Genomic DNA, 25,054 nt, shown 5'->3' on the forward strand with positions numbered 1-25,054 from the left:
GAGAAACCACCCAGAACACAGTGTGTTACAGTGGAGAAACCACCCAGAACACAGTGTGTTACAGTGGAGAAACCACCCAGAGCACAGTGTGTTACAGTGGAGAAACCACCCAGAACACAATGTGTTATAGTGGAGAAACCACCCAGAACACAGTGTGTTACAGTGGAGAAACCACCCAGAACACAGTGTGTTATAGTGGAGAAACCACCGAGAACACAGTGTGTTATCTGTTACAGTGGAGAAACAAAATAACTGATATCAACCAACTAGAACACAGTGTGTTATCTGTTACAGTGGAGAAACAAAATAACTGATATCAACCAACTAGAACACAGTGTGTTATCTGTTATAGTGGAGAAACAACATAACTGATATGAACCAACTAGAACACAGTGTGTTATCTGTTACAGTGGAGAAACAACATAACTGATATCAACCAACTAGAACACAGTGTGTTATCTGTTATAGTGGAGAAACCACCCAGAACACAGTGTGTTATCTGTTACAGTGGAGAAACAAAATAACTGATATCAACCAACTAGAACACAGTGTGTTATCTGTTACAGTGGAGAAACAAAATAACTGATATCAACCAACTAGAACACAGTGTGTTATCTGTTACAGTGGAGAAACAACATAACTGATATCAACCAACTAGAACACAGTGTGTTATCTGTTACAGTGGAGAAACAACATAACTGATATCAACCAACTAGAACACAGTGTGTTATCTGTTATAGTGGAGAAACAACATAACTGATATGAACCACCCAGAACACAGTGTGTTATCTGTTACAGTGGAGAAACAACATAACTGATATCAACCAACTAGAACACAGTGTGTTATCTGTTACAGTGGAGAAACAACATAACTGATATCAACCAACTAGAACACAGTGTGTTATCTGTTACAGTGGAGAAACAACATAACTGATATCAACCAACTAGAACACAGTGTGTTATCTGTTATAGTGGAGAAACAACATAACTGATATCAACCACCCAGAACACAGTGTGTTATCTGTTACAGTGGAGAAACAACATAACTGATATCAACCAACTAGAACACAGTGTGTTATCTGTTATAGTGGAGAAACAACATAACTGATATCAACCAACTAGAACAGAGACCTTGAGGTTTTACACTACTGTTATTTCAAAACACTGAAATATAAGAAGTAAAACAAACCAAACAGGAAGTATGCCCACGTAGTAGGTGTCCTTCCTGTCCTGACATGGACTCAAAGCTAACTAACGATCGACAATAGTTGATCTTGGGACTCCTCACTTGGGATTCAAGCCAAAAACTGATCAGCCACACCCCCCTTACCTCCAGAGCAGGGTTCTCTGCCATGGCGACGAGGACCACCCTCTTGGCGAACACCTCGGCGCGGGCGACAGCCTGGGCCTCAGCGGAGGCAGGCCAGGAGGAGACACTGAGGACAGCTTGGTACACCCCGGCCTGAGGTGGGATGAACAACACCTTCTGCTCCTCCGTGCTCTTAGGGCCAATGATGGTCTTGTTCTTCACTATCAGCCACTGGTACGGGAATGAATCAACCTGGGTGGGACAGGAAATGGTCATTATGGTTCGACAGCAGTTCCTAGTTCTTCACTATCAGCCACTGGTACGGGAATGAATCAACCTGGGTGGGACAGGAAATGGTCATTATGGTTCGACAGCAGTTCCTAGTTCTTCACCATCAGCCACTGGTACGGGAATGAATCAACCTGGGTGGGACAGGAAATGGTCATTATGGTTCGACAGCAGTTCCTAGTTCTTCGGAGTGGTTATATTTCTGGGACAATTTATTGGCTCTCAATTTGCTTAAAATATTCTCTAGCATATTTTTTTTTTTTTTACATTTACACATGTTGACACTATTTCAGACCATACAATTCTCTCTAAATCATTGTCCTCTTTACAAATTTCTTAGAAACAAAATGACACCTTCTCTCCGTTGATGGCCAGACTGGTGACGGTGATGGAGACCTGCTGCCAGCGCTCGGAGGGGTTGAAGATGCCCAGTGAGGTCTGAGAGGAGATGCCCACACAGCAGGCATGGGGGAACCTCAGCTCCTCAGGGATCACGACCTGGGCTGGAGGATTGGAGAGGGAGAGAGGGGTCCAGGGTTATCTGAAAGCTTACAAAATTACATGTATTTAAAAATCACTCGAGTGAGATGAACCGTTTTGAACTCTTCCTACTGCAACACACCCTCTTATCGCGAGTGATTCAAGAGAACATTCCAGAACTGATTGAAGACTTACCTGTGGGTTCATGAAGGCTGCCGTCAGCCCACGAGGCTACACAGTGCTGGTTGTAGGGGTTCCCCTCCATCAGTCCTGGGTCCAAGGGTTTGAGGTGGGGGTTAGAGCAGTGGTACAGACCCCCGGGACCTCCTGGTCCACCTGGCCCAGAGACACCCAGACCCCCAGAGCTGTGGAGGTGTCTGACTGAGGGGTCAACGTTGGGTCCTAACCGTGAGGACATAGCATGACCATACAGGCCGTTCCCTGCTGCTGCCATGTGGTGGTAGGGAGCAGGCAGAGGGAGACCAGGGTGAAGAGCTCCATCTGAGCCCAGGTTCTGCTGTGCCAGCTGGGAACTGAAGAGGGAGCGCCCCGTCAGGAGGCTAGGGACCCCTGGAGGCAGGTCCACCATGGAGCCCTGGGGCTTGAAGCTGGAGATGGGCATGTAGCACAGGTCCTCGGAGGAAGGCAAGCCGAAGACCGTCCTGGCCCCAGGATAGACCTCACTCCCCTGGGCTGAGACTCCAGACCACTGCTGGTTCCCTTGGCCCCCCATACCGCTGGGCTGCTGGATGTTCAGGTTGCTGGAGTAGCCAGAATCCAACTTGGTGAGAAGGTGTGAGTTGGGTTCGGAGTGGCGTTTCTGCTGGTTGTAGTCTCTATTGTTCCCACAGTGATAGTTACACTCACTCTGGCTGCGTGTGAAGCCCAGACCTGAACCACTCCGCAGGTCTACCGAGCCACTACGAGGACCGTTCGAGTGGTGAAGAGACTCTGGGCTCTTGGACTGTCTAGGAGGACAGAGGACGTCTGTAGAGCGGTGAGGAGGTAGCTCCTGACCTGTAGGACTCTGGGTATCAGCCCCTTCTACTGGCGGGGTGGGACTGGCCCTGATGATAGTGGTGCTCAGAGACATGGTGCCATGACTCTGGGGAAGGGAGAGAGATATCACGCAGTCAGTTGGTTATTCCTTCATGTGGTAACTCCACGACATGACATAGCTGAGTATTTCCAGGCAGATGAGCGTCATTCAACTTAACATTGTGCAACAACAAGCAAGACAAGCACCCAAAACTCAAGGTTACTTCACCTCGGTTCTCTGATGAGAGATTCAGCGCCGTCAGAAAATATTCACATCCCTTTGACTTTTTCCACAAAATACTTTGGAAAATGACAAAGCGGAAGAAAAATGTGAACATTTGTAAAACATTTCTGTAAAAATGAATCACTAATATAATGTTGCCTAGACAAGTCTTCAACCCCCTGAGTCAATACATGTTGACAGTGATTACTGCTGTGAGTCTTTCTGGGTAAATCTAAGAGCGTTCCACACCTGGATTGTGCAACATTGGCCCATTCTTCTTCATGTTCTGTCAAATGGGTTGCTGATCATTGCCAGACAACCATTTTCAGGTCTTGCCATAGATTTTTAAGCAGAATTAGGTCAAAAGTGTAAACTTGGCCACTCAGAAACATTCACTGGTCTTCTTGGTAAGCAATTCCAGGGTAGATTTGGCCTTGTGTTTTAGGTTATTGTCCTGCTGAAAGGTGAATCCAAGTGTCTGGTGGAAAGCAGACTGAACCAGGGTTTCCTCTAGGATTTTGCCAGTGATTAGCTCCATTCTGTTTCTTTTTATCCTAAAAAAAAAACTCCTCAACGATGACAAGTATACCCATAACATGATGCAGTCACCACAATGCTTGAAAATATGAAGAGTGGTACTCAGTGTTGTGTTGTATTGGATTTGAACCAAACAGGACAAAAAGTGAATTGCTTTGCCACATTTGTTTTGCAGTTTAACTTTAGTGCCTTGTTGCAAACAGGATGCATGTTTTGGAATGTTTGTATTCTATACAGACCTTTTCACTATGTGAATTAGGTTAGTATTGTGGACTAACTACAACGTTGATCCATCCTCAGTTCTCCTATCACAGCAATTAAACTAACTGTTTTGAAGTCACCATTGAAATCACTGAGGGGTTTCCTTCCTCTCCGGCAACTGAGTTAAGAAGGACGCCTGTATCCTTTTAGTGACTGGGTGTATTGATACACCATCCAAAGTGTAATTAATAACTTCACCATGCTCAAAGGGTTATTCAAAGTCAGATTTTTTTATTTTGACCCATCTACCAACAGGTGCCCTTCTTTACGAGGCATTGAAAAACCTCCCTGGTCTTTGTGGTTGAATCTGTGTTTGAAATTCACTGCTTGACTGACCGCTTCACTTCCACTGGATGTCAACAGTCTTTAGAAATTGGTTGAGGTTTTTCCTTTGTGTAATGAAGAAGTAGCCCTGTTCAGAACGAGGGTCACTTGTAGTGTACTGTTAGAGACGCGTGACCAGAACGCTAGCTACAGTTTGTTTTCCTCCTGTATTGAACACAGATTATCCTGCCTTCAATTTTAGCGATTATATACGTATAAAAAAATACCTAAAGTTGTATTACAAAAGTAGTTTGAAATGTTTTGGCAAAGTTTAAAGGTAAATTAAGATATTTTGAAGTCACGTTGAGCAAGTTGGAACCAGTGTTTTTCTGCATCAAACGCGCCAAATAAATGGACATTTTGGATATATATATATACAGTGCCTTGCGAAAGTATTCGGCCCCCTTGAACTTTGCGACCTTTTGCCACATTTCAGGCTTCAAACATAAAGACATAAAACTGTATTTTTTTGTGAAGAATCAACAACAAGTGGGACACAATCATGAAGTGGAACAACATTTATTGGATATTTCAAACTTTTTTAACAAATCAAAAACTGAAAAATTGGGCGTGCAAAATTATTCAGCCCCTTTACTTTCAGTGCAGCAAACTCTCTCCAGAAGTTCAGTGAGGATCTCTGAATGATCCAATGTTGACCTAAATGACTAATGATGATAAATACAATCCACCTGTGTGTAATCAAGTCTCCGTATAAATGCACCTGCACTGTGATAGTCTCAGAGGTCCGTTAAAAGCGCAGAGAGCATCATGAAGAACAAGGAACACACCAGGCAGGTCCGAGATACTGTTGTGAAGATGTTTAAAGCCGGATTTGGATACAAAAAGATTTCCCAAGCTTTAAACATCCCAAGGAGCACGGTGCAAGCGATAATATTGAAATGAAGGAGTATCAGACCACTGCAAATCTACCAAGACCTGGCCGTCCCTCTAAACGTTCAGCTCATACAAGGAGAAGACTGATCAGGGATGCAGCCAAGAGGCCCATGATGACTCTGGATGAACTGCAGAGATCTACAGCTGAGGTGGGAGACTCTGTCCATAGGACAACAATCAGTCATATATTGCACAAATCTGGCCTTTATGGAAGAGTGGCAAGAAGAAAGCCATTTCTTAAAGATATCCATAAAAAGTGTTGTTTAAGCCACCTGGGAGACACACCAAACATGTGGAAGAAGGTGCTCTGGTCAGATGAAACCAAAACTGAACTTTTTGGCTACAATGCAAAACGTTATGTTTGGCGTAAAAGCAACACAGCTGAACACACCATCCCCACTGTCACACATGGTGGTGGCAGCATCATGGTTTGGGCCTGCTTTTCTTCAGCAGGGACAGGGAAGATGGTTCAAATTGATGGGAAGATGGATGGAGCCAAATACAGGACCATTCTGGAAGGAAACCTGATGGAGTCTGCAAAAGACCTGAGACTGGGACGGAGATTTGTCTTCCAACAAGACAATGATCCAAAACATAAAGCAAAACCTACAATGGAATGGTTCAAAAATAAACATATCCAGGTGTTAGAATGGCCAAGTCAAAGTCCAGACCTGAATCCAATCGAGAATCTGTGGAAAGAACTGAAAACTGCTGTTCACAAATGCTCTCCATCCAACCTCACTGAGCTTGAGCTGTTTTGCAAGGAGGAATGGGAAAAAAATTCAGTCTCTCGATGTGCAAAACTGATAGAGACATACCCCAAGCGACTTACAGCTGTAATCGCAGCAAAAGGTGGCGCTACAAAGTATTAACTTAAGGGGGCTGAATAATTTTGCACGCCCAATTTTTCAGTTTTTGATTTGTTAAAAAAGTTTGAAATATCCAATAAATGTCGTTCCACTTCATGATTGTGTCCCACTTGTTGTTGATTTTTCACAAAAAAATACAGTTCTATATCTTTATGTTTGAAGCCTGAAATGTGGCAAAAGGTCGCAAAGTTCAAGGGGGCCGAATACTTTCGCAAGGCACTGTATATATAGAGGGAATTAAATCGAACAAAAGGACCATTTGTGATGTGAAATATGCTTTTCTCTCTGTTTACGGAGGTGCTATCCTCAGATAATAGCATCGTTTGCTTTCGCCGAAAAGCCTTTTTGAAATCTGACATGTTGGCTGGATTCACAAGTGTATCTTTAATTTGCCATCTTACATGTGTGATTTCATGAATGTTTGATTTTTATAGTAATTTATTTGAATTTGGCGCTCTTTATTTTCCCTGGCTTTAGGCCAGGCGGGACGCTAGCGTCACACATATCCCAGAGAGGTTAACAGTGGAGGAAGCATAGAGCCACGGACAACAGAGCATGGGTAAGATTTCTGTTTTTGAGAAGTGGTGTGACCCAAAAACACACCACTTGTTGTCATACAGTGAGCGTGTAGAAGGGGCCCAGGCACTCTGGATAGTCTCAATGACGACAAGTGGCAGGCCAGTCGCATTAAGATTCAACCTCTCACGGGCCACACCCAGGGTTTCTGGGTGAGGGTGAAGAATCTCCCCGTTCACTTGGCTCAGAAGATCCTTGTGCGACGGAATCTACCAGGGCTGGTCGTGAAGCACAGCTTGTATTGGCCAATCAGGGCCTACCAGGAAGACGAATGAGCCCTGCTCCCTCACTGAGGCTAGAGATGAGAGTATCAGGGTAGAGGATGAGTCCTGTTCCCTCACTGTAGCTAGAGAGGAGAGTATCAGTGTAGAGAATGAGGGATGAGTCCTGTTCCTTCACTGTGGATAGAGGAGAGTACCAGTGTAGAGGATGAGTCCTGTTCCCTCACTGTGGATAGAGGAGAGTATCAGGGTAGAGGATGAGTCCTGTTCCCTCACTGAGGCTAGAGAGGAGAGTATCAGTGTAGAGAATGAGGGATGAGTCCTGTTCCTTCACTGTGGATAGAGGAGAGTATCAGGGTAGAGCATGAGTCCTGTTCCCTCACTGAGGCTAGAGAGGAGAGTATCAGGGTAGAGGATGAGTCCTGTTCCCTCAAAGAGGCTAGAGGAGAGTATCAGGGTAGAGGATGAGTCCTGTTCCCTCACTGAAGCTAGAAAGGAGAGTATCAGGGTAGAGGATGAGGGATGAGTCCTGTTCCCTCACTGTGGATAGAGAGGAGAGTATCAGGGTAGAGGATGAGTCCTGTTCCCTCACTGTGGCTAGAGAGGAGAGTATCAGGGTAGAGGATGAGGGATGAGTCCTGTTCCCTCACTGTGGATAGAGGAGAGTACCAGTGTAGAGGATGAGTCCTGTTCCCTCACTGAGGCTAGAGAGGAGAGTATCAGGGTAGAGGATGAGTCCTGTTCCCTCACTGAGGCTAGAGAGGAGAGTATCAGGGTAGAGGATGAGTCCTGTTCCCTCACTGTGGATAGAGAGGAGAGTATCGGGGTAGAGGATGAGTCCTGTTCCCTCACTGTGGCTAGAGGAGAGTATCAGGGTAGAGGATGAGTCCTGTTCCCTCACTAAGGCTAGAGAGGAGAGTATCAGGGTAGAGGATGAGTCCTGTTCCCTCACTGTGGATAGAGGAGAGTATCAGGGTAGATGAGTCCTGTTCCCTCACTGAAGCTAGAAAGGAGAGTATCAGGGTAGAGGATGAGGGATGAGTCCTGTTCCCTCACTGTGGATAGAGGAGAGTACCAGTGTAGAGGATGAGTCCTGTTCCCTCACTGAGGCTAGAGAGGAGAGTATCAGGGTAGAGGATGAGGGATGAGTCCTGTTCCCTCACTGAGGCTAGAGAGGAGAGTATCAGGGTAGAGGATGAGTCCTGTTCCCTCACTGTGGCTAGAGAGGAGAGTATCAGGGTAGAGGATGAGTCCTGTTCCCTCACTGAGGCTAGAGGAGAGTATCAGGGTAGAGGATGAGTCCTGTTCCCTCACTGAAGCTAGAAAGGAGAGTATCAGGGTAGAGGATGAGGGATGAGTCCTGTTCCCTCACTGTGGATAGAGGAGAGTACCAGTGTAGAGGATGAGTCCTGTTCCCTCACTGAGGCTAGAGAGGAGAGTATCAGGGTAGAGGATGAGGGATGAGTCCTGTTCCCTCACTGAGGCTAGAGAGGAGAGTATCAGGGTAGAGGATGAGTCCTGTTCCCTCACTGTGGATAGAGAGGAGAGTATCGGGGTAGAGGATGAGTCCTGTTCCCTCACTGTGGCTAGAGGAGAGTATCAGGGTAGAGGATGAGTCCTGTTCCCTCACTAAGGCTAGAGAGGAGAGTATCAGGGTAGAGGATGAGTCCTGTTCCCTCACTGTGGATAGAGGAGAGTATCAGGGTAGATGAGTCCTGTTCCCTCACTGAGGCTAGAGAGGAGAGTATCAGGGTAGAGGATGAGGGATGAGTCCTGTTCCCTCACTGAGGCTAGAGAGGAGAGTATCAGGGTAGAGGGAGTCCTGTTCCCTCACTGAGGCTAGAGAGGAGAGTATCAGGGTAGAGGATGAGTCCTGTTCCCTCACTGAGGCTAGAGAGGAGAGTATCAGGGTAGAGGATGAGTCCTGTTCCCTCACTGTGGATAGAGAGGAGAGTATCGGGGTAGAGGATGAGTCCTGTTCCCTCACTGAGGCTAGAGAGGAGAGTATCAGGGTAGAGGATGAGGGATGAGTCCTGTTCCCTCACTGAGGCTAGAGAGGAGAGTATCAGGGTAGAGGATGAGTCCTGTTCCCTCACTGAGGCTAGAGAGGAGAGTATCAGGGTAGAGGATGAGGGATGAGTCCTGTTCCCTCACTGTGGCTAGAGAGGAGAGTATCAGGGTAGAGGATGAGTCCTGTTCCCTCACTGAGGCTAGAGAGGAGAGTATCAGGGTAGAGGATGAGTCCTGTTCCCTCACTGTGGCTAGAGAGGAGTATCAGGGTAGAGGATGAGGGATGAGTCCTCACTGAGGCTAGAGAGGAGAGTATCAGGGTAGAGGATGAGGGATGAGTCCTGTTCCCTCACTGTGGCTAGAGAGGAGAGTATCAGGGTAGAGGATGAGTCCTGTTCCCTCACTGAGGCTAGAGAGGAGAGTATCAGGGTAGAGGATGAGTCCTGTTCCCTCACATGTGACATGTTGTATTTTCACTGAGTCCTCCAAGACACTGGTCTGTTAGTGGAGCCAGAGTGCCTTCTGGGATCCAAGACACTTGGATGCAACAGATACTTGTTGTTGATATGGGCAGTGTTAACACACGGTTTGGGGACAGTGCTTGGTGGCGACTGGAAATGTGTCCTCCTACCTCGGCTACTTGAACGAGAGTCGGGGGATGAGCTGTGGTACGGAGGGCACTTCGGGGTTGAGTGAACTCCCATTTTACCTGCGCATGGAAATGAGCCGCTGCACGCCAGGCAGGGTTTTAGGAGCACAGAGGTGCCTCTTGATGTTCCCTTTGCAGGGATAACAGTCTCTGTGGTTGGAGTGGCTAGCTTTGCAGCGTGGACTTGCCTAGGCAAGTCAGTTAAGAACAATGACGGCCTAGGAACAGTGGGTTAACTGCCTGTTCAGGGGCAGAACGACAGATTTGTCAGCTTGGGGATTTGAAATGGCAACCTTCCGGTTACTAGTCCAACGCTCTAACCACTAGGCTACCCTGCCGCCCCACATTACTATCCCAGTTGTAGCCATAAGCTAGCTAGCGTTAGTCTAGTTGGCTAGCACAAAGCTATGCAGAGAAAGTGTGTGCTTTCCCCTGTCTTTCAACAAGAGAAACGGTAGCGATTCCACCTCTCCAGGTATGGAAAGCTAGCCAAGGGAAACTGCGCGTTGGCAGATGAAGCTTTCCAGCGGGCTAGCCAAGGGAAACTGCGCGTTGGCAGATGAAGCTTTCCAGCAGGCTAGCCAAAGGGAACTGCGCATTGGCAGATGTAGCGTTCTAGCGGGCTAGCCAAGTTAGCTTAAGCCTCACGGCATGGGTTATCCCGGTCGGGATGGCTAGCCGTGTCACGTTAGCTACCACCGGAGACAGAAGTAGAAAACACATTTTCATTTTGCTAAGTACCGAACACTATGGACTCCATTGACCTCACGGTTTTAACTGAACTGTTAAGCAGGAAGACAGGAATTAAAGTCATACTGAGGTGAGCTTCAGGAGCCGTCCTGATCACTTCCTGATCACTTCCGGCCCTCGGTCAGACGACGTGTGATTGATCTCTTGGTCATTTGTAAACTGCCTGATGGAATCTCACTGAGACATGGAAAGGAGTATTTGAAAGAAGCCCGTACGAGGTCCAGTCCCTGCCTACTATACCTTGTGTCTGTCAGGAGTTGGGACGCCGGTTGTGTTGAGAGCCGTGCTGTCATTCAGAGAGATGTATGTCAGTCTGCTGAGGCTGGGACTGGAACAGCTCCACTCAGACTGGGGAGGAGTGAGATCACTGGGACGTCTCCTGTCCCCTACACTGGGGGAGGGGGGCGACACAGTCCTGTCGAGGCACCAGAAACCAGAGAGAAATAGAAGATTTAGGAAGTAGAGTTACACAGTAGAGGGCAACAACCTGACACATCGGATTGATTTAATAATTGATTGATTTGAAGCAGCCGTGTACCCTTCTTGGCTGGGGAAGGAGGTCTGTGAGGGGGAGGAGTGGGTGAGAGGAGAGGTGGAGGGTCTGAAGGTGCACTGGCTCTGCTCTGGTCCTCCGGCATGATGCACAGGAGTACCTGGAGACACATCTACAGAGAACAACGAATTACTATCATCACCTGATCAAGACATTAATACAATCTAACCAGAGAACAACACCTGACCAGGACATTAATACAATCTAACCAGAGAACAACACCTGACCAGGACATTAATACAATCTAACCAGAGAACAACACCTGACCAGGACATTAATACAATCTAACCAGAGAACATCACCTGACCAGGACATTAATACAATCTAACCAGAGAACAACACCTGACCAGGACATTAATACAATCTAACCAGAGAACACCACCTGACCAGGACATTAATACAATCTAACCAGAGAACAACACCTGACCAGGACATTAATACAATCTAACCAGAGAACAACACCTGACCAGGACATTAATACAATCTAACCAGAGAACACCACCTGACCAGGACATTAATACAATCTAACCAGAGAACATCACCTGACCAGGACATTAATACAATCTAACCAGAGAACAACACCTGACCAGGACATTAATACAATCTAACCAGAGAACATCACCTGACCAGGACATTAATACAATCTAACCAGAGAACAACACCTGACCAGGACATTAATACAATCTAACCAGAGAACAACACCTGACCAGGACATTAATACAATCTAACCAGAGAACATCACCTGACCAGGACATTAATACACTCCTTAGCCAATTAACTAAATCCTCCTTTATCATTATCTGCAGAACACAAGACCAGGAAATCACCTCAAATAAACTATAATCAACATTGAAAAACCAGATGTCCCAATCTGGCCGGAAGGACCAGGAAAAGAATGGGATCGAAACTAAGCTAAGCTTAACAAACATGTTAATTCCTCTCTTAAATGAGTTGAAGAGCTGAATAAGGTTGTTGACTGGACCAGAGACTGACCGTACGTCCTGTGTGCAGCAGCAGGCTGGGGGCTGTGACACGAGGAAGTAAAACCAACATGTTTGGCCACAGTGTTGGGAGGAGCTTCTCCAACACTCTTCTCCAGGCCACTGGGTTTCTCCTGCTGTGTTGTACTGCTCCCTGTAGCGTGGGTCTTCACTGTGCTCCTCCTGGTTCTCTGGGAGGGGGATGTGATGTCTCTGAGGGACAGCGGCCCTGAGGAGAACTGACCAGAGCCCACAGACTTCCTCCCTGGTTTACCAGAGGCTGTAGGGATGGAACTGGCCCTGGGACGGGGGATGGAACTCCTCCTCGCCTCCGTCTTGTTAGCTGGGCCTACTCCACTCTGACCAGAACCTGGATGTAGCCCAGCAGAGACTGGACGGGTCATAGCAGCAGGGTAACCTTGTGTCAAACCTGCCTTAGCCTCTACGCCAGAGGAGATATCTCCCTTGGTGCTAGCCTGGTATTCGGTAGCCTGGTGTTGATAACCCGAGCTCTCGTTCTCCACAGTAACAACAAGTGATGCAGCCTGGGACTTCCTGTGGGAGGAGTTGAGGCTGTCGGCCCAGCCGAGGAAGTCAAAAGTGTAGTGGGAGGAGCCTGACTGGTCGCTGTCGCTGCTGGTGGATACCTCGGTCTGCTTCAGGTACTTTTCAATGTCGAAGGCACTCAGGTCCCTGACACACTGGCTCCTCTGTAGAGTCTCCAGCAGGTCCCCGGCACACTGGCTCCTCTGTAGAGTCTCCAGCAGGTCCCCGGCACACTGGCTCCTCTGTAGAGTCTCCAGCAGGTCCCCGGCACACTGGCTCCTCTGTAGAGTCTCCAGTAGGATTCTCTGGTCCAGTTGAACCTGGTTAGGGCTGGGCTGGTCCAGTTGAACCTGATTAGGGCTGGGTGTTTGCTCTTCCAGGACAGAGGCTGGGAAACAGAATCAAATCTCCTTTACATTATTCATGACCTGGTGAAGTGGTGCATACATCACCTTCCAATAAACACAACAGACACACAGAAGTAAAGAGTAACATGTCAGATGTAGTATGAATATGGGGTACTCGACACACCTTTCTGGTGTTGCCTCTGTACCCTACTCCTCTTTGACAGCTCCATGATCATGGCAGCCAGCTGGGAGGGCTCGGAGGAGATGGAGGCATCTGCGATGGCCGAGGCAATGGTGCTGATAGACAACATGAGGTTAGATTGGTCTGTGCCGGGGCTGGGGCCCAGGCTGCCGGGGGAGGCTGGGGGAAGGGTCTGGCTGGGGGAGAGCAGGGCCTCAGGGAGGGGGGAGGCTGAGGGAAGGGTCTGGCTGGGGGAGAGCAGGGCCTGAGGGAGGGGGGAAGAGGCTGATTCACAAGGCTCTGGCTCGTCATCTCCTGTAGGTGATACCCTGTCTGGATCTGCCTCCACAGTCTTGTCCAAGTCCTCTACAAAAACAACACATTGGAAGTATCAGTCACCATGCGTGATACTCTGATTATGACTGATGAGTTTAAAATGAGGAATAAAGATGACAGTGATCAAGTAAGAAAAATTATGCCAAACCAAGTCAGAATGTACTGGACGGCCTCACAGTGGGAATCAGGAATAAGTGTCTTACTGCCTGGCCTCGCAGTGGGAACCAGGAAAAAGTGTCTTACTGCCTGGCCTCGCAGTGGGAACCAGGAAAAAGTGTCTTACTGCCTGGCCTCGCAGTGGGAACCAGGAAAAAGTGTCTTACTGCCTGGCCTCACAGTGGGAACCAGGAATAAGTGTCTTACCGGCTGGCCTGGCCGGCCTCACAGCGGGAATCAGGAATAAGTGTCTTACTGCCTGGCCTGGCCGGCCTCACAGTGGGAATCAGGAATAAGTGTCTTACTGGCTGGCCTGGCCGGCCTCACAGTGGGAATCAGGAATAAGTGTCTTACTGGCTGGCCTGGCCGGCCTCACAGTGGGAATCAGGAATAAGTGTCTTACTGGCTGGCCTGGCCGGCCTCACAATGGGAATCAGGAATAAGTGTCTTACTGGCTGGCCTGGCCGGCCTCACAGTGGGAATCAGGAATAAGTGTCTTACTGGCTGGCCTGGCCGGCCTCACAGTGGGAATCAGGAATAAGTGTCTTACTGGCTGGCCTGGCCGGCCTCACAGTGGGAATCAGGAATAAGTGTCTTACTGGCTGGCCTGGCCGGCCTCACAGTGGGAATCAGGAATAAGTGTCTTACTGGCTGGCCGGCCTCACAGTGGGAATCAGGAATAAGTGTCTTACTGGCTGGCCTGGCCGGCCTAACAGTGGGAATCAGGAATAAGTGTCTTACCGGCTGGCCAGCCTCAGTGGGAATCAGGAATAAGTGTCTTACTGCCTGGCCTGGCCGGCCTCGCAGTGGGAATCAGGAATAAGTGTCTTACTGCCTGGCCTGGCCGGCCTCGCAGTGGGAATCAGGAATAAGTGTCTTACCGGCTGGCCTGGCCGACCTCACAGTGGGAATCAGGAATAAGTGTCTTACTGCCTGGCCTGGCCGGCCTCACAGTGGGAATCAGGAATAAGTGTCTGGGACGTCCAGACGGTACGTACCCGTGTTCATGGTGCGGTCGTGGTCAGTGTGTGTGAGGGTGTCGTTGTGGACCGAGCTGTCCTGAGAGAGGAAGTCTGATGGTTGAATCAGAGGAAACGGTTCCCTCTTCTCTGGAGAGGTGATGACGTAACCAAACGACGGCTGGAGAGAAGATACAACAACAAACTGGTCAAGTCAGAAGGGTGATGGGGAAAAAAAATCACAGGCTTAAACCCTCAGTGGTAGTCTCAAACATGGCTTCCCTTCTATCCCCTACGCACCGCGGGCAGGTTTCCCGGACTGAGACGAAGCCTTGTGTTCCTGAACTAAAAGGACACCAACCCTAAGAGACTACGTGAATAGTGAAAGAGTAGAGCAGCGGCCTGCAGAGCGGGGGCCTGCAGAGCGGGGGCCTGCAGAGCGGCGGCCTGCAGAGCGGCGGCCTGCAGAGCGGCGGCCTGCAGAGCGGCGGCCTGCAGAGCGGCGGCCTGCAGAGCGGGGGCCTGCAGAGCGGGGGCCTGCAGAGCGGCGGCCTGCAGAGCGGGGGCCTGCAGAGCGGCGGCCTGCAGAGCGGCGTCAACAGGACACTGAACAAGTCCCATACCCGTTTGACTGTATCGTCCTCCCGGTCCTCCCCTAGACAGCCCAGGGCCTCAGAGCGCTGCTGGAAGAAGGTCCCTAGAGACAGACGGAGGTAGCTCTGGTTCCCTCTGTCCAGCTCCTGGGACACCTGGCTGGCCCGCATCAGGATGTGGCTGCTGGCTGGGAGTTTCCAGGAAGTGTCAGATAGGAGACCTGGACTGGTGGAGGCAGGCTCCATCACCTCCTCTTGCATGAACTGGTTCTCCTTCTCAAACTCCTTCTGGTCTTCTATGATCTTCTCTATGGCGTTACCTGGAACACAATAAAACAGGACAACTCCAGCACACTGCTGATCTGTCTATGGCGTTACCTGGAACACAAAACAGGACAACTCCAGCACACTGCTGATCTGTCTATGGCGTTACCTGGAACACAATAAAACAGGACAACTCCAGCACACTGCTGATCTGTCTATGGCGTTACCTGGAACACAATAAAACAGGACAACTCCAGCACACTGCTGATCTGGACTCTTCCCAACACTGATTGAAGCCATAAGTCACGCGAGGCATTGCTGTATGGTGAATACAGTCCCTGGTAAATGGGGTTCGGCCCGTCACAACAGCGTAGGGCCAGTCAACCCATTTACCCGGGGTTCGGCCCGTCAACCCATTTACCCGGGGTTCGGCCCATCACAACAGCGTAGGGCCAGTCAACCCATTTACCTGGGGTTCGGCCCATCAACAGCGTAGGGCCAGTCAACCCATTTACCTGGGGTTAGGCCCGTCACAACAGCGTAGGGCCAGTCAACCCATTTACCTGGGGTTCGGCCCGTCACAACAGCGTAGGGCCAGTCAACCCATTTACCTGGGGTTCGGCCCATCAACAGCGTAGGGCCAGTCAACCCATTTACCTGGGGTTCGGCCAGTCAACCCATTTACCTGGGACTGTATTTACCATACAGCACTGCCTCGGGTGACTCCTCGCGTTTTATAAGACTGTTACCGACATATTAAACAACGATAACATCTTTTCATTGAAATGTTATTTGGATTATTTCACAGGAAGAGAAAATCTGGTTGTTAGTGATTTGGGTCACGTTGCTACAGACCCGACCCAGTCGTTAATTATTTCAGCATAGTTTCTCTGGAAAAGGCCTGTTCATTCCTTCAGGCTGGATAACCTTCTGGTCGCTTGCTAGCCAGACATTTTTCAGCTGACTCAGTCACGTCAAACATTGAACCTGGAATGACAGGACAGTAGCTGCATTCGTTTGAGCGTGTTTTCTATTGGCATTTACTTGGGTAAGTCCGTGATGATGACATTGATGCGTGATTTCGCACCGTTCATGTCTGGTACTAAAGAGAGCTAAATTCCAAAGTGAAACATTGCCTTTCTGACCTCGGAAACAGACAGCTTGGCTGATACTAACGCCCCGGCTATAGCAAACCAAACGCTAGGCTGATACTAACGCCCCGGCTATAGCAAACACTAGGCTGATACTAACGCCCCGGCTATAGCAAACTAAACACTAGGCTGATACTAACGCCCCGGCTATAGCAAACTAAACGCTAGGCTGATACTAACGCCCCGGCTATACCAAACACTAGGCTGATACTAACCCCCCAGCTGTACCAAACCAAACGCTAGGCTGATATTAACGCCCCGGCTATACCAAACACTAGGCTGATACTAACCCCCCAGCTGTACCAAACCAAACACTAGGCTGATACTAACGCCCCGGCTATACCAAACGCTAGGCTGATACTAACGCCCCGGCTATAGCAAACCAAACGCTAGGCTGATACTAACGCCCCGGCTATAGCAAACCAAACACTAGGCTGATACTAACCCCCCGGCTATAGCAAACCAAACGCTAGGCTGATACTAACGCCCCGGCTATAGCAAACCAAACGCTAGGCTGATACTAACGCCCCGGCTATAGCAAACCAAACACTAGGCTGATACTAACCCCCCAGCTGTACCAAACCAAACGCTAGGCTGATACTAACGCCCCGGCTATAGCAAACGCTAGGCTGATACTAACGCCCCGGCTATAGCAAACACTAGGCTGATACTAACGCCCCAGCTGTACCAAACCAAACGCTAGACTGATACTAACCCCCCGGCTGTACCAAACCAAACGCTAGACTGATACTAACCCCCCGGCTACAGCAAACTAAACACTAGACTGATACTAACCCCCCGGCTGTACCAAACACTAGGCTGATATTGACCCCCAGCTGTACCAAACACTAGGCTGATATTGACCCCCGGCTGTACCAAACACTAGGCTGATATTGACCCCCAGCTGTACCAAACCAAACGCTAGACTGATACTAACCCCCCGGCTGTACCAAACCAAACGCTAGACTGATACTAACCCCCCGGCTGTACCAAACCAAACGCTAGGCTGATACTAACCCCCCGGCTACAGCAAACTAAACGCTAGGCTGATACTAAGCCCCCGGCTACAGCAAACTAAACGCTAGACTGATACTAACCCCCCAGCTGTACCAAACCAAACGCTAGACTGATACTAACCCCCCGGCTGTACCAAACCAAACGCTAGACTGATACTAACCCCCCGGCTGTACCAAACCAAAACTCCCCAGCTACAGCAAACTAAACGCTAGACTGATACTAACCCCCCAGCTGTACTAAACGCTAGACTGATACTAACCCCCAAGGCTGTACCAAACCAAACGCTAGACTGATACTAACCCCCCAGCTGTACTAAACGCTAGACTGATATTAACCCCCGGCTGTACCAAACGCTAGACTGATACTAACCCCCCGCTGTACCAAACGCTAGACTGATACTAACCCCCCAGCTGTACCAAAACACTAGACTGATACTAACCCCCCGGCTGTACCAAAACGCTAGGCTGATATTAACCCCCCCGGCTGTAGCAAACTAAATGCTAGGCTGATACTAACCCCCCGGCGGTTCCAAACTAAACGCTAGGCTGATATTAATCCCCGGCTGGACCAAACTAAACGCTAGGCTGATATTAAACCCCGGCTGGACCAAACTAAACACTAGGCTGGAAGAGAGGAAATCATGTGCAAGTTGAGATGATTGGGACAGCAACATGATATTCTGACGAGGCACAGCAACATGATATTCTGACTAGGCACAGCAACATGATATTCTGACTAGGCACAGCAACATGATATTCTGACGAGGGACAGCAACATGATATTCTGACGAGGCACAGTGATCATTTGGGACAGCAACATGATATTCTGACGAGGCACAGTGATCATTTGGGACAGCAACATGATATTCTGACGAGGCACCGTGATCATTTGGGACAGCAACATGATATTCTGATGAGGCACCGTGATCATTTGGGACAGCAACATGATATTCTGACGAGGGACAGCAACATGATATTCTGATGAGGCACGGTGATCATTTGGGACAGCAACATGATATTCTGAGGCCCAGTGATCATTTGGGACAGCAACATGATATTCTGATGAGGCACGGTGATCATTTGGGACAGCAACATGATATTCTGAGGCCCAGTGATCATTCGGGACAGCAACATGATATTCTGAGGCCCAGTGATCATTTGGGACAACAACATGATATTCTGACGAGGGACAGCAACATGATATTCTGACGAGGGACAGCAACATGATATTCTGACGAGGCACAGCAACATGATATTCTGATGAGGCACAGTGATCATTCGGGACAGCAACATGATATTCTGACGAGGCACAGTGATCATTTGGGACAGCAACATGATATTCTGACTAGGCACAGCAACATGATATTCTGACGAGGGACAGCAACATGATATTCTGACGAGGGACAGCAACATGATATTCTGACGAGGCACAGCAACATGATATTCTGACGAGGCACAGTGATCATTCGGGACAGCAACATGATATTCTGACGAGGCACAGCAACATGATATTCTGACGAGGGACAGCAACATGATATTCTGACGAGGGACAGCAACATGATATTCTGACGAGGCACAGCAACATGATATTCTGACGAGGGACAGCAACATGATATTCTGACGAGGCACAGCAACATGATATTCTGACTAGGCACAGCAACATGATATTCTGAGGCCCAGTGATCATTCGGGACAGCAACATGATATTCTGACGAGGCACGGTGATCATTTGGGACAGCAACATGATATTCTGACGAGGGACAGCAACATGATATTCTGACGAGGCACAGCAACATGATATTCTGACGAGGGACAGCAACATGATATTCTGACGAGGCACAGCAACATGATATTCTGACGAGGGACAGCAACATGATATTCTGACGAGGCACAGCAACATGATATTCTGACGAGGCACAGCGATCATTTGGGACAGCAACATGATATTCTGACTAGGCACAGCAACATGATATTCTGACGAGGGACAGCAACATGATATTCTGACTAGGGACAGCAACATGATATTCTGACGAGGCACAGCAACATGATATTCTGACGAGGCACAGCAACATGATATTCTGACTAGGCACAGCAACATGATATTCTGACGAGGCACAGTGATCATTTGGGACAGCAACATGATATTCTGACGAGGCACCGTGATCATTTGGGACAGCAACATGATATTCTGACGAGGCACCGTGATCATTTGGGACAGCAACATGATATTCTGAGGCCCAGTGATCATTTGGGACAGCAACATGATATTCTGATGAGGCACGGTGATCATTTGGGACAGCAACATGATATTCTGAGGCCCAGTGATCATTCGGGACAGCAACATGATATTCTGACGAGGCACAGTGATCATTCGGGACAGCAACATGATATTCTGACGAGGCACAGCAACATGATATTCTGACGAGGCACAGCAACATGATATTCTGACGAGGGACAGCAACATGATATTCTGACGAGGCACAGCAACATGATATTCTGATAAACACGGTGATCATTTGGGACAGCAACATGATATTCTGACGAGGCACAGTGATCATTCGGGACAACATGATATTCTGACGAGGCACAGCAACATGATATTCTGACTAGGCACAGCAACATGATATTCTGACGAGGGACAGCAACATGATATTCTGACGAGGGACAGCAACATGATATTCTGACGAGGGACAGCAACATGATATTCTGACGAGGGACAGCAACATGATATTCTGACGAGGCACAGCAACATGATATTCTGACGAGGCACAGCAACATGATATTCTGACGAGGCACAGCAACATGATATTCTGACGAGGCACAGCAACATGATATTCTGACGAGGGACAGCAACATGATATTCTGACGAGGCCCAGCAACATGATATTCTGATGAGGCACAGTGATCATTTGGGACAGCAACATGATATTCTGACGAGGGACAGCAACATGATATTCTGACGAGGCACAGCAACATGATATTCTGACGAGGGACAGCAACATGATATTCTGACGAGGCACAGCAACATGATATTCTGACTAGGCACAGCAACATGATATTCTGACGAGGCACAGCAACATGATATTCTGACTAGGCACAGCAACATGATATTCTGACTAGGCACAGCAACATGATATTCTGACGAGGCACAGCAACATGATATTCTGACGAGGGACAGCAACATGATATTCTGACGAGGGACAACAACATGATATTCTGACGAGGGACAGCAACATGATATTCTGACGAGGGACAGCAACATGATATTCTGACGAGGCACAGCAACATGATATTCTGACGAGGGACAACAACATGATATTCTGACGAGGGACAGCAACATGATATTCTGACGAGGGACAGCAACATGATATTCTGACTAGGCACAGCAACATGATATTCTGACGAGGGACAGTGATCATTCGGGACAGCAACATGATATTCTGACGAGGCACAGCAACATGATATTCTGACGAGGGACAACAACATGATATTCTGACGAGGGACAGCAACATGATATTCTGACTAGGCACAGCAACATGATATTCTGACGAGGGACAGTGATCATTCGGGACAGCAACATGATATTCTGACGAGGGACAGCAACATGATATTCTGACGAGGGACAGCAACATGATATTCTGACGAGGCACGGTGATCATTTTCAGATGGAACCTAACGGCCAATAGAGCACGGTTTGGAACGCTGTTCGTTCAATCAGCATTCAGGATCCAAACCAGCAGTTTTATAATGGATCTTTGGTACCAACGTTGCGGTGTGGAACACCAACCCCTAGTTAGAACCAAAATGACAATACACAAATCCCTATTTCCATGTACAGCTAAAAGAACAGTTTGACAATAGCCCCTCTACTTACTGCCTGGAACGAAGTCCTCAGCCTGGAACTGGTCTGCTACCTCCGGCAGCTGGTTTCCATCCACCTCCTTCTCAAAGGACGAGTAGTAAGCCAGATCAGTCACCCACTTCCCCTCCTCGTTCTGGTAGACCACACTGTGAGAGGCTGGACCACAGACACACACACAGGGAGGACAATGAACCACACAGACCTCGTTCTGGTAGACCACACTGTGAGAGGCTGGAACACAGACACACACACACAGGGAGGACAATGAACCACACAGACCTGATGGAGACCCTGTTCTATAAACCAGGGTACCAGTGAGGATTTACTACAGCTGGACAACTTGGTACAGCTGTTAAGTCATTAACAATAAAATCAGACAATTGTTTTCAAGTCATTAAGATGAGGTTGGATCATAGCGATATTCAATCAAATTCACCCGTTGATTTAAAACCTGTTTCACCCTGTATCGTGGTTGGTGTCTTGACGGATCGGTCCAAAATCAAGTCATAAAACATTTATTTTCTGTCCATGAATTTATAGCAGTGTAAGTTGTTACATCATATATTAACCATGACCCCTGTAAGGATCCTGGGTCTAGTTGTTACATCAGATATTAAACATGACCCCTGTAAGGATCCTGGGTCTAGTTGTTACATCAGATATTAAACATGACCCCTGTAAGGATCCTGGGTCTAGTTGTTACATCAGATATTAATCATGACCCCTGTAAGGATCCTGGGTCTAGTTGTTACATCAGATATTAAACATGACCCCTGTAAGGATCCTGGGTCTAGTTGTTACATCATATATTAAATCATGACCCCTGTAAGGATCCTGGGTCTAGTTGTTACATCAGATATTAAACATGACCCCTGTAAGGATCCTGGGTCTAGTTGTTACATCATATATTAAATCATGACCCCTGTAAGGATCCTGGGTCTAGTTGTTACATCAGATATTAACCATGACCCCTGTAAGGATCCTGGGTCTAGTTGTTACATCAGATATTAAACATGACCCCTGTAAGGATCCTGGGTCTAGTTGTTACATCAGATATTAAACATGACCCCTGTAAGGATCCTGGGTCTAGTTGTTACATCAGATATTAAACATGACCCCTGTAAGGATCCTGGGTCTAGTTGTTACATCAGATATTAAACATGACCCCTGTAAGGATCCTGGGTCTAGTTGTTACATCAGATATTAATCATGACCCCTGTAAGGATCCTGGGTCTAGTTGTTACATCAGATATTAAACATGACCCCTGTAAGGATCCTGGGTCTAGTTGTTACATCATATATTAAATCATGACCCCTGTAAGGATCCTGGGTCTAGTTGTCAGACGGTTGTTGAATAGAGAGCTCAGAAATGCAGTGTAGCATTTATTGTCTCCTTATGTTACGGGATGAAAACACTTCTCCTGGGCTCACAAATCCCCAAAATGTAACACACAAATCCCCAAAATGTAAACGATTGCAAAATCAAGTGCTTCTAACCGAAAGAGTCACCTTACGTTGATACTTAAAAACCTAAATCTATACTGCCATTAACGTGGTTCTTCAATGATTATGCATAATACTTGATGGATGCTAATCTGGTGTTAAGCTGTTTATTTACACATCATCATCATCATCATCTGATCCAGGAAGGAACTGGATGACAGTGGAGTGAGTCCCAGTGGGTCCCACCCGGGGGGGCAGCTGACGGGGTCCCACCGGGGGCACCACACAGGGAGCCGTTGGCACCGGGGACGGGGCACCACACAGGGAGCCGTTAGCACCGGGGACGGGGCACCACACAGGGAGCCGTTAGCACCGGGGACGGGGCACCACACAGGGAGCCGTTAGCACCGGGGACGGGCACCACACAGGGAGCCGTTAGCACCGGGGACGGGGCACCACACAGGGAGCCGTTAGCACCGGGGACGGGCACCACACAGGGAGCCGTTAGCACCGGGGACGGGCACCACACAGGGAGCCGTTAGCACCGGGGACGGGCACCACACAGGGAGCCGTTAGCACCGGGACACACCACACAGGGAGCCGTTAGCACCGGGACACACCACACAGGGAGCCGTTAGCACCGGGACACACCACACAGGGAGCCGTTTGTACTGGGGACACTACATGGGGAACCGTTTGGGACTTACCCGGTTGGAAGTCCAGGTTATCAGGACAGTGGTTCCAGTCGCTGTCAGAGTGAGAGGAGTCCTCCTGTTGGAAGCTCTGAGAGAGGTACTTCGCTTCCAGAGAGATGTAGAGGAGATCCTTCTCACCCTGACTCATGTCTGACAGGCCAGGAGGACCAGGAGGTGCAGAGGAGTCCCCACATGGACCTCCTCTTGGCCCCAGGGCAGCAGGCCTCCCCCTCCCCTCCTCCTCATCACTAAGCGAAGGAAGCACCTGGTACAGAAGGAGAAAACTCACTAATACCGTACAATTGTGTACCTTTACCTTAATTTAACTAGGAGATTCTTGAAATGTTTAACCCCGAGGGGCAGCATGTCCTTTAACCCCGAGGGGCAGCATGTCCTAAATGTATTGGTTAACCCCGAGGGGCAGCATGTCCTACATGTATTGGTTAACCTCGAAGGGCAGCATGTCCTACATGTATTGGTTAACCCCGAGGGGCAGCATGTCCTAAATGTAATGTTTAACCTCGAGGGGCAGCATGTCCTTTAACCCCGAGGGGCAGCATGTCCTACATGTATTGGTTAACCGCGAGGGGCAGCATGTCCTTTAACCCCGAGGGGCAGCATGTCCTAAATGTATTGGTTGACCCGAGGGGCAGCATGTCCTAAATGTATTGGTTAACCCCGAGGGGCAGCATGTCCTTTAACCCCGAGGGGCAGCATGTCCTAAATATATTGGATGACCCGAGGGGCAGCATGTCCTAAATGTATTGGTTGACCCCGAGGGGCAGCATGTCCTAAATGTATTGGTTGACCCCGAGGGGCAGCATGTCCTAAATGTATTGGTTAACCTCGAGGGGCAGCATGTCCTAAATGTATTGGTTGACCCCGAGGGGCAGCATGTCCTAAATGTATTGGTTAACCCCGAGGGGCAGCATGTCCTAAATGTATTGGTTAACCCAGAGGGGCAGCATGTCCTAAATGTATAGGTTAACCTCGAGGGGCAGCATGTCCTAAATGTATTGGTTAACCCCGAGGGGCAGCATGTCCTAAATGTATAGGTTAACCACGAGGGGCAGCATGTCCTTTAACCCCGAGGGGCAGCATGTCCTAAATGTATTGGTTAACCCCGAGGGGCAGCATGTCCTAAATGTAATGTTTAACCCCGAGGGGCAGCATGTCCTTTAACCCCGAGGGGCAGCATGTCCTACATGTATTGGTTAACCGCGAGGGGCAGCATGTCCTACATGTAATGGTTTGTCAGTGTACCTGAGAGAGGTGGAAGCTGCTCTGTGTGGTCTGGAGGTGAGAGGTCATGTCCTGGGGTCTCCAGTGTCCAGCACCAGTCCTCAGATATATAGAATCCAAGACACCTTGACCCTCCCCTGCCACCGTAGACTCTGTACTGTCCATGGCATCCTGCAGAACCAAACCCCCCCCACACACACACACACATTAATGGAGGGGACAAGATTATCCAAGTGTCTGTTGTATGTAACAATATCAGTTCAGGTATCACTGCCGGTGACCGTATCACTGCCGGTGACCG

The 25,054-nt window shown here is 48.6% G+C and overlaps 1 protein-coding gene across 1 annotated transcript in view; it reads right to left on the minus strand.

Moving 5' to 3' along the window:
• LOC139418893 (centrosomal protein of 192 kDa-like) overlaps positions 1 to 25,054 on the minus strand; it is an 83,648-nt gene that overhangs the window by 37,529 nt on the left and 21,065 nt on the right. The window contains exons 12-23 of the mRNA XM_071168677.1: positions 24,775 to 24,924; positions 23,524 to 23,776; positions 21,386 to 21,529; positions 15,111 to 15,400; positions 14,527 to 14,668; positions 13,040 to 13,402; positions 11,976 to 12,896; positions 10,968 to 11,094; positions 10,670 to 10,844; positions 2,273 to 3,182; positions 1,952 to 2,100; positions 1,331 to 1,561 (exon numbers count right to left, since the gene is read on the minus strand). Of these exons, the coding sequence (XP_071024778.1) occupies positions 1,331 to 1,561; positions 1,952 to 2,100; positions 2,273 to 3,182; positions 10,670 to 10,844; positions 10,968 to 11,094; positions 11,976 to 12,896; positions 13,040 to 13,402; positions 14,527 to 14,668; positions 15,111 to 15,400; positions 21,386 to 21,529; positions 23,524 to 23,776; positions 24,775 to 24,924 (3,855 nt within the window). The remainder of the gene's footprint in view (positions 1 to 1,330; positions 1,562 to 1,951; positions 2,101 to 2,272; positions 3,183 to 10,669; positions 10,845 to 10,967; positions 11,095 to 11,975; positions 12,897 to 13,039; positions 13,403 to 14,526; positions 14,669 to 15,110; positions 15,401 to 21,385; positions 21,530 to 23,523; positions 23,777 to 24,774; positions 24,925 to 25,054) is intronic.

Source organism: Oncorhynchus clarkii, chromosome 2 (assembly GCF_045791955.1).
Source record: "Oncorhynchus clarkii lewisi isolate Uvic-CL-2024 chromosome 2, UVic_Ocla_1.0, whole genome shotgun sequence".
Classification (NCBI taxonomy): Eukaryota; Metazoa; Chordata; class Actinopteri; order Salmoniformes; family Salmonidae; genus Oncorhynchus; species Oncorhynchus clarkii.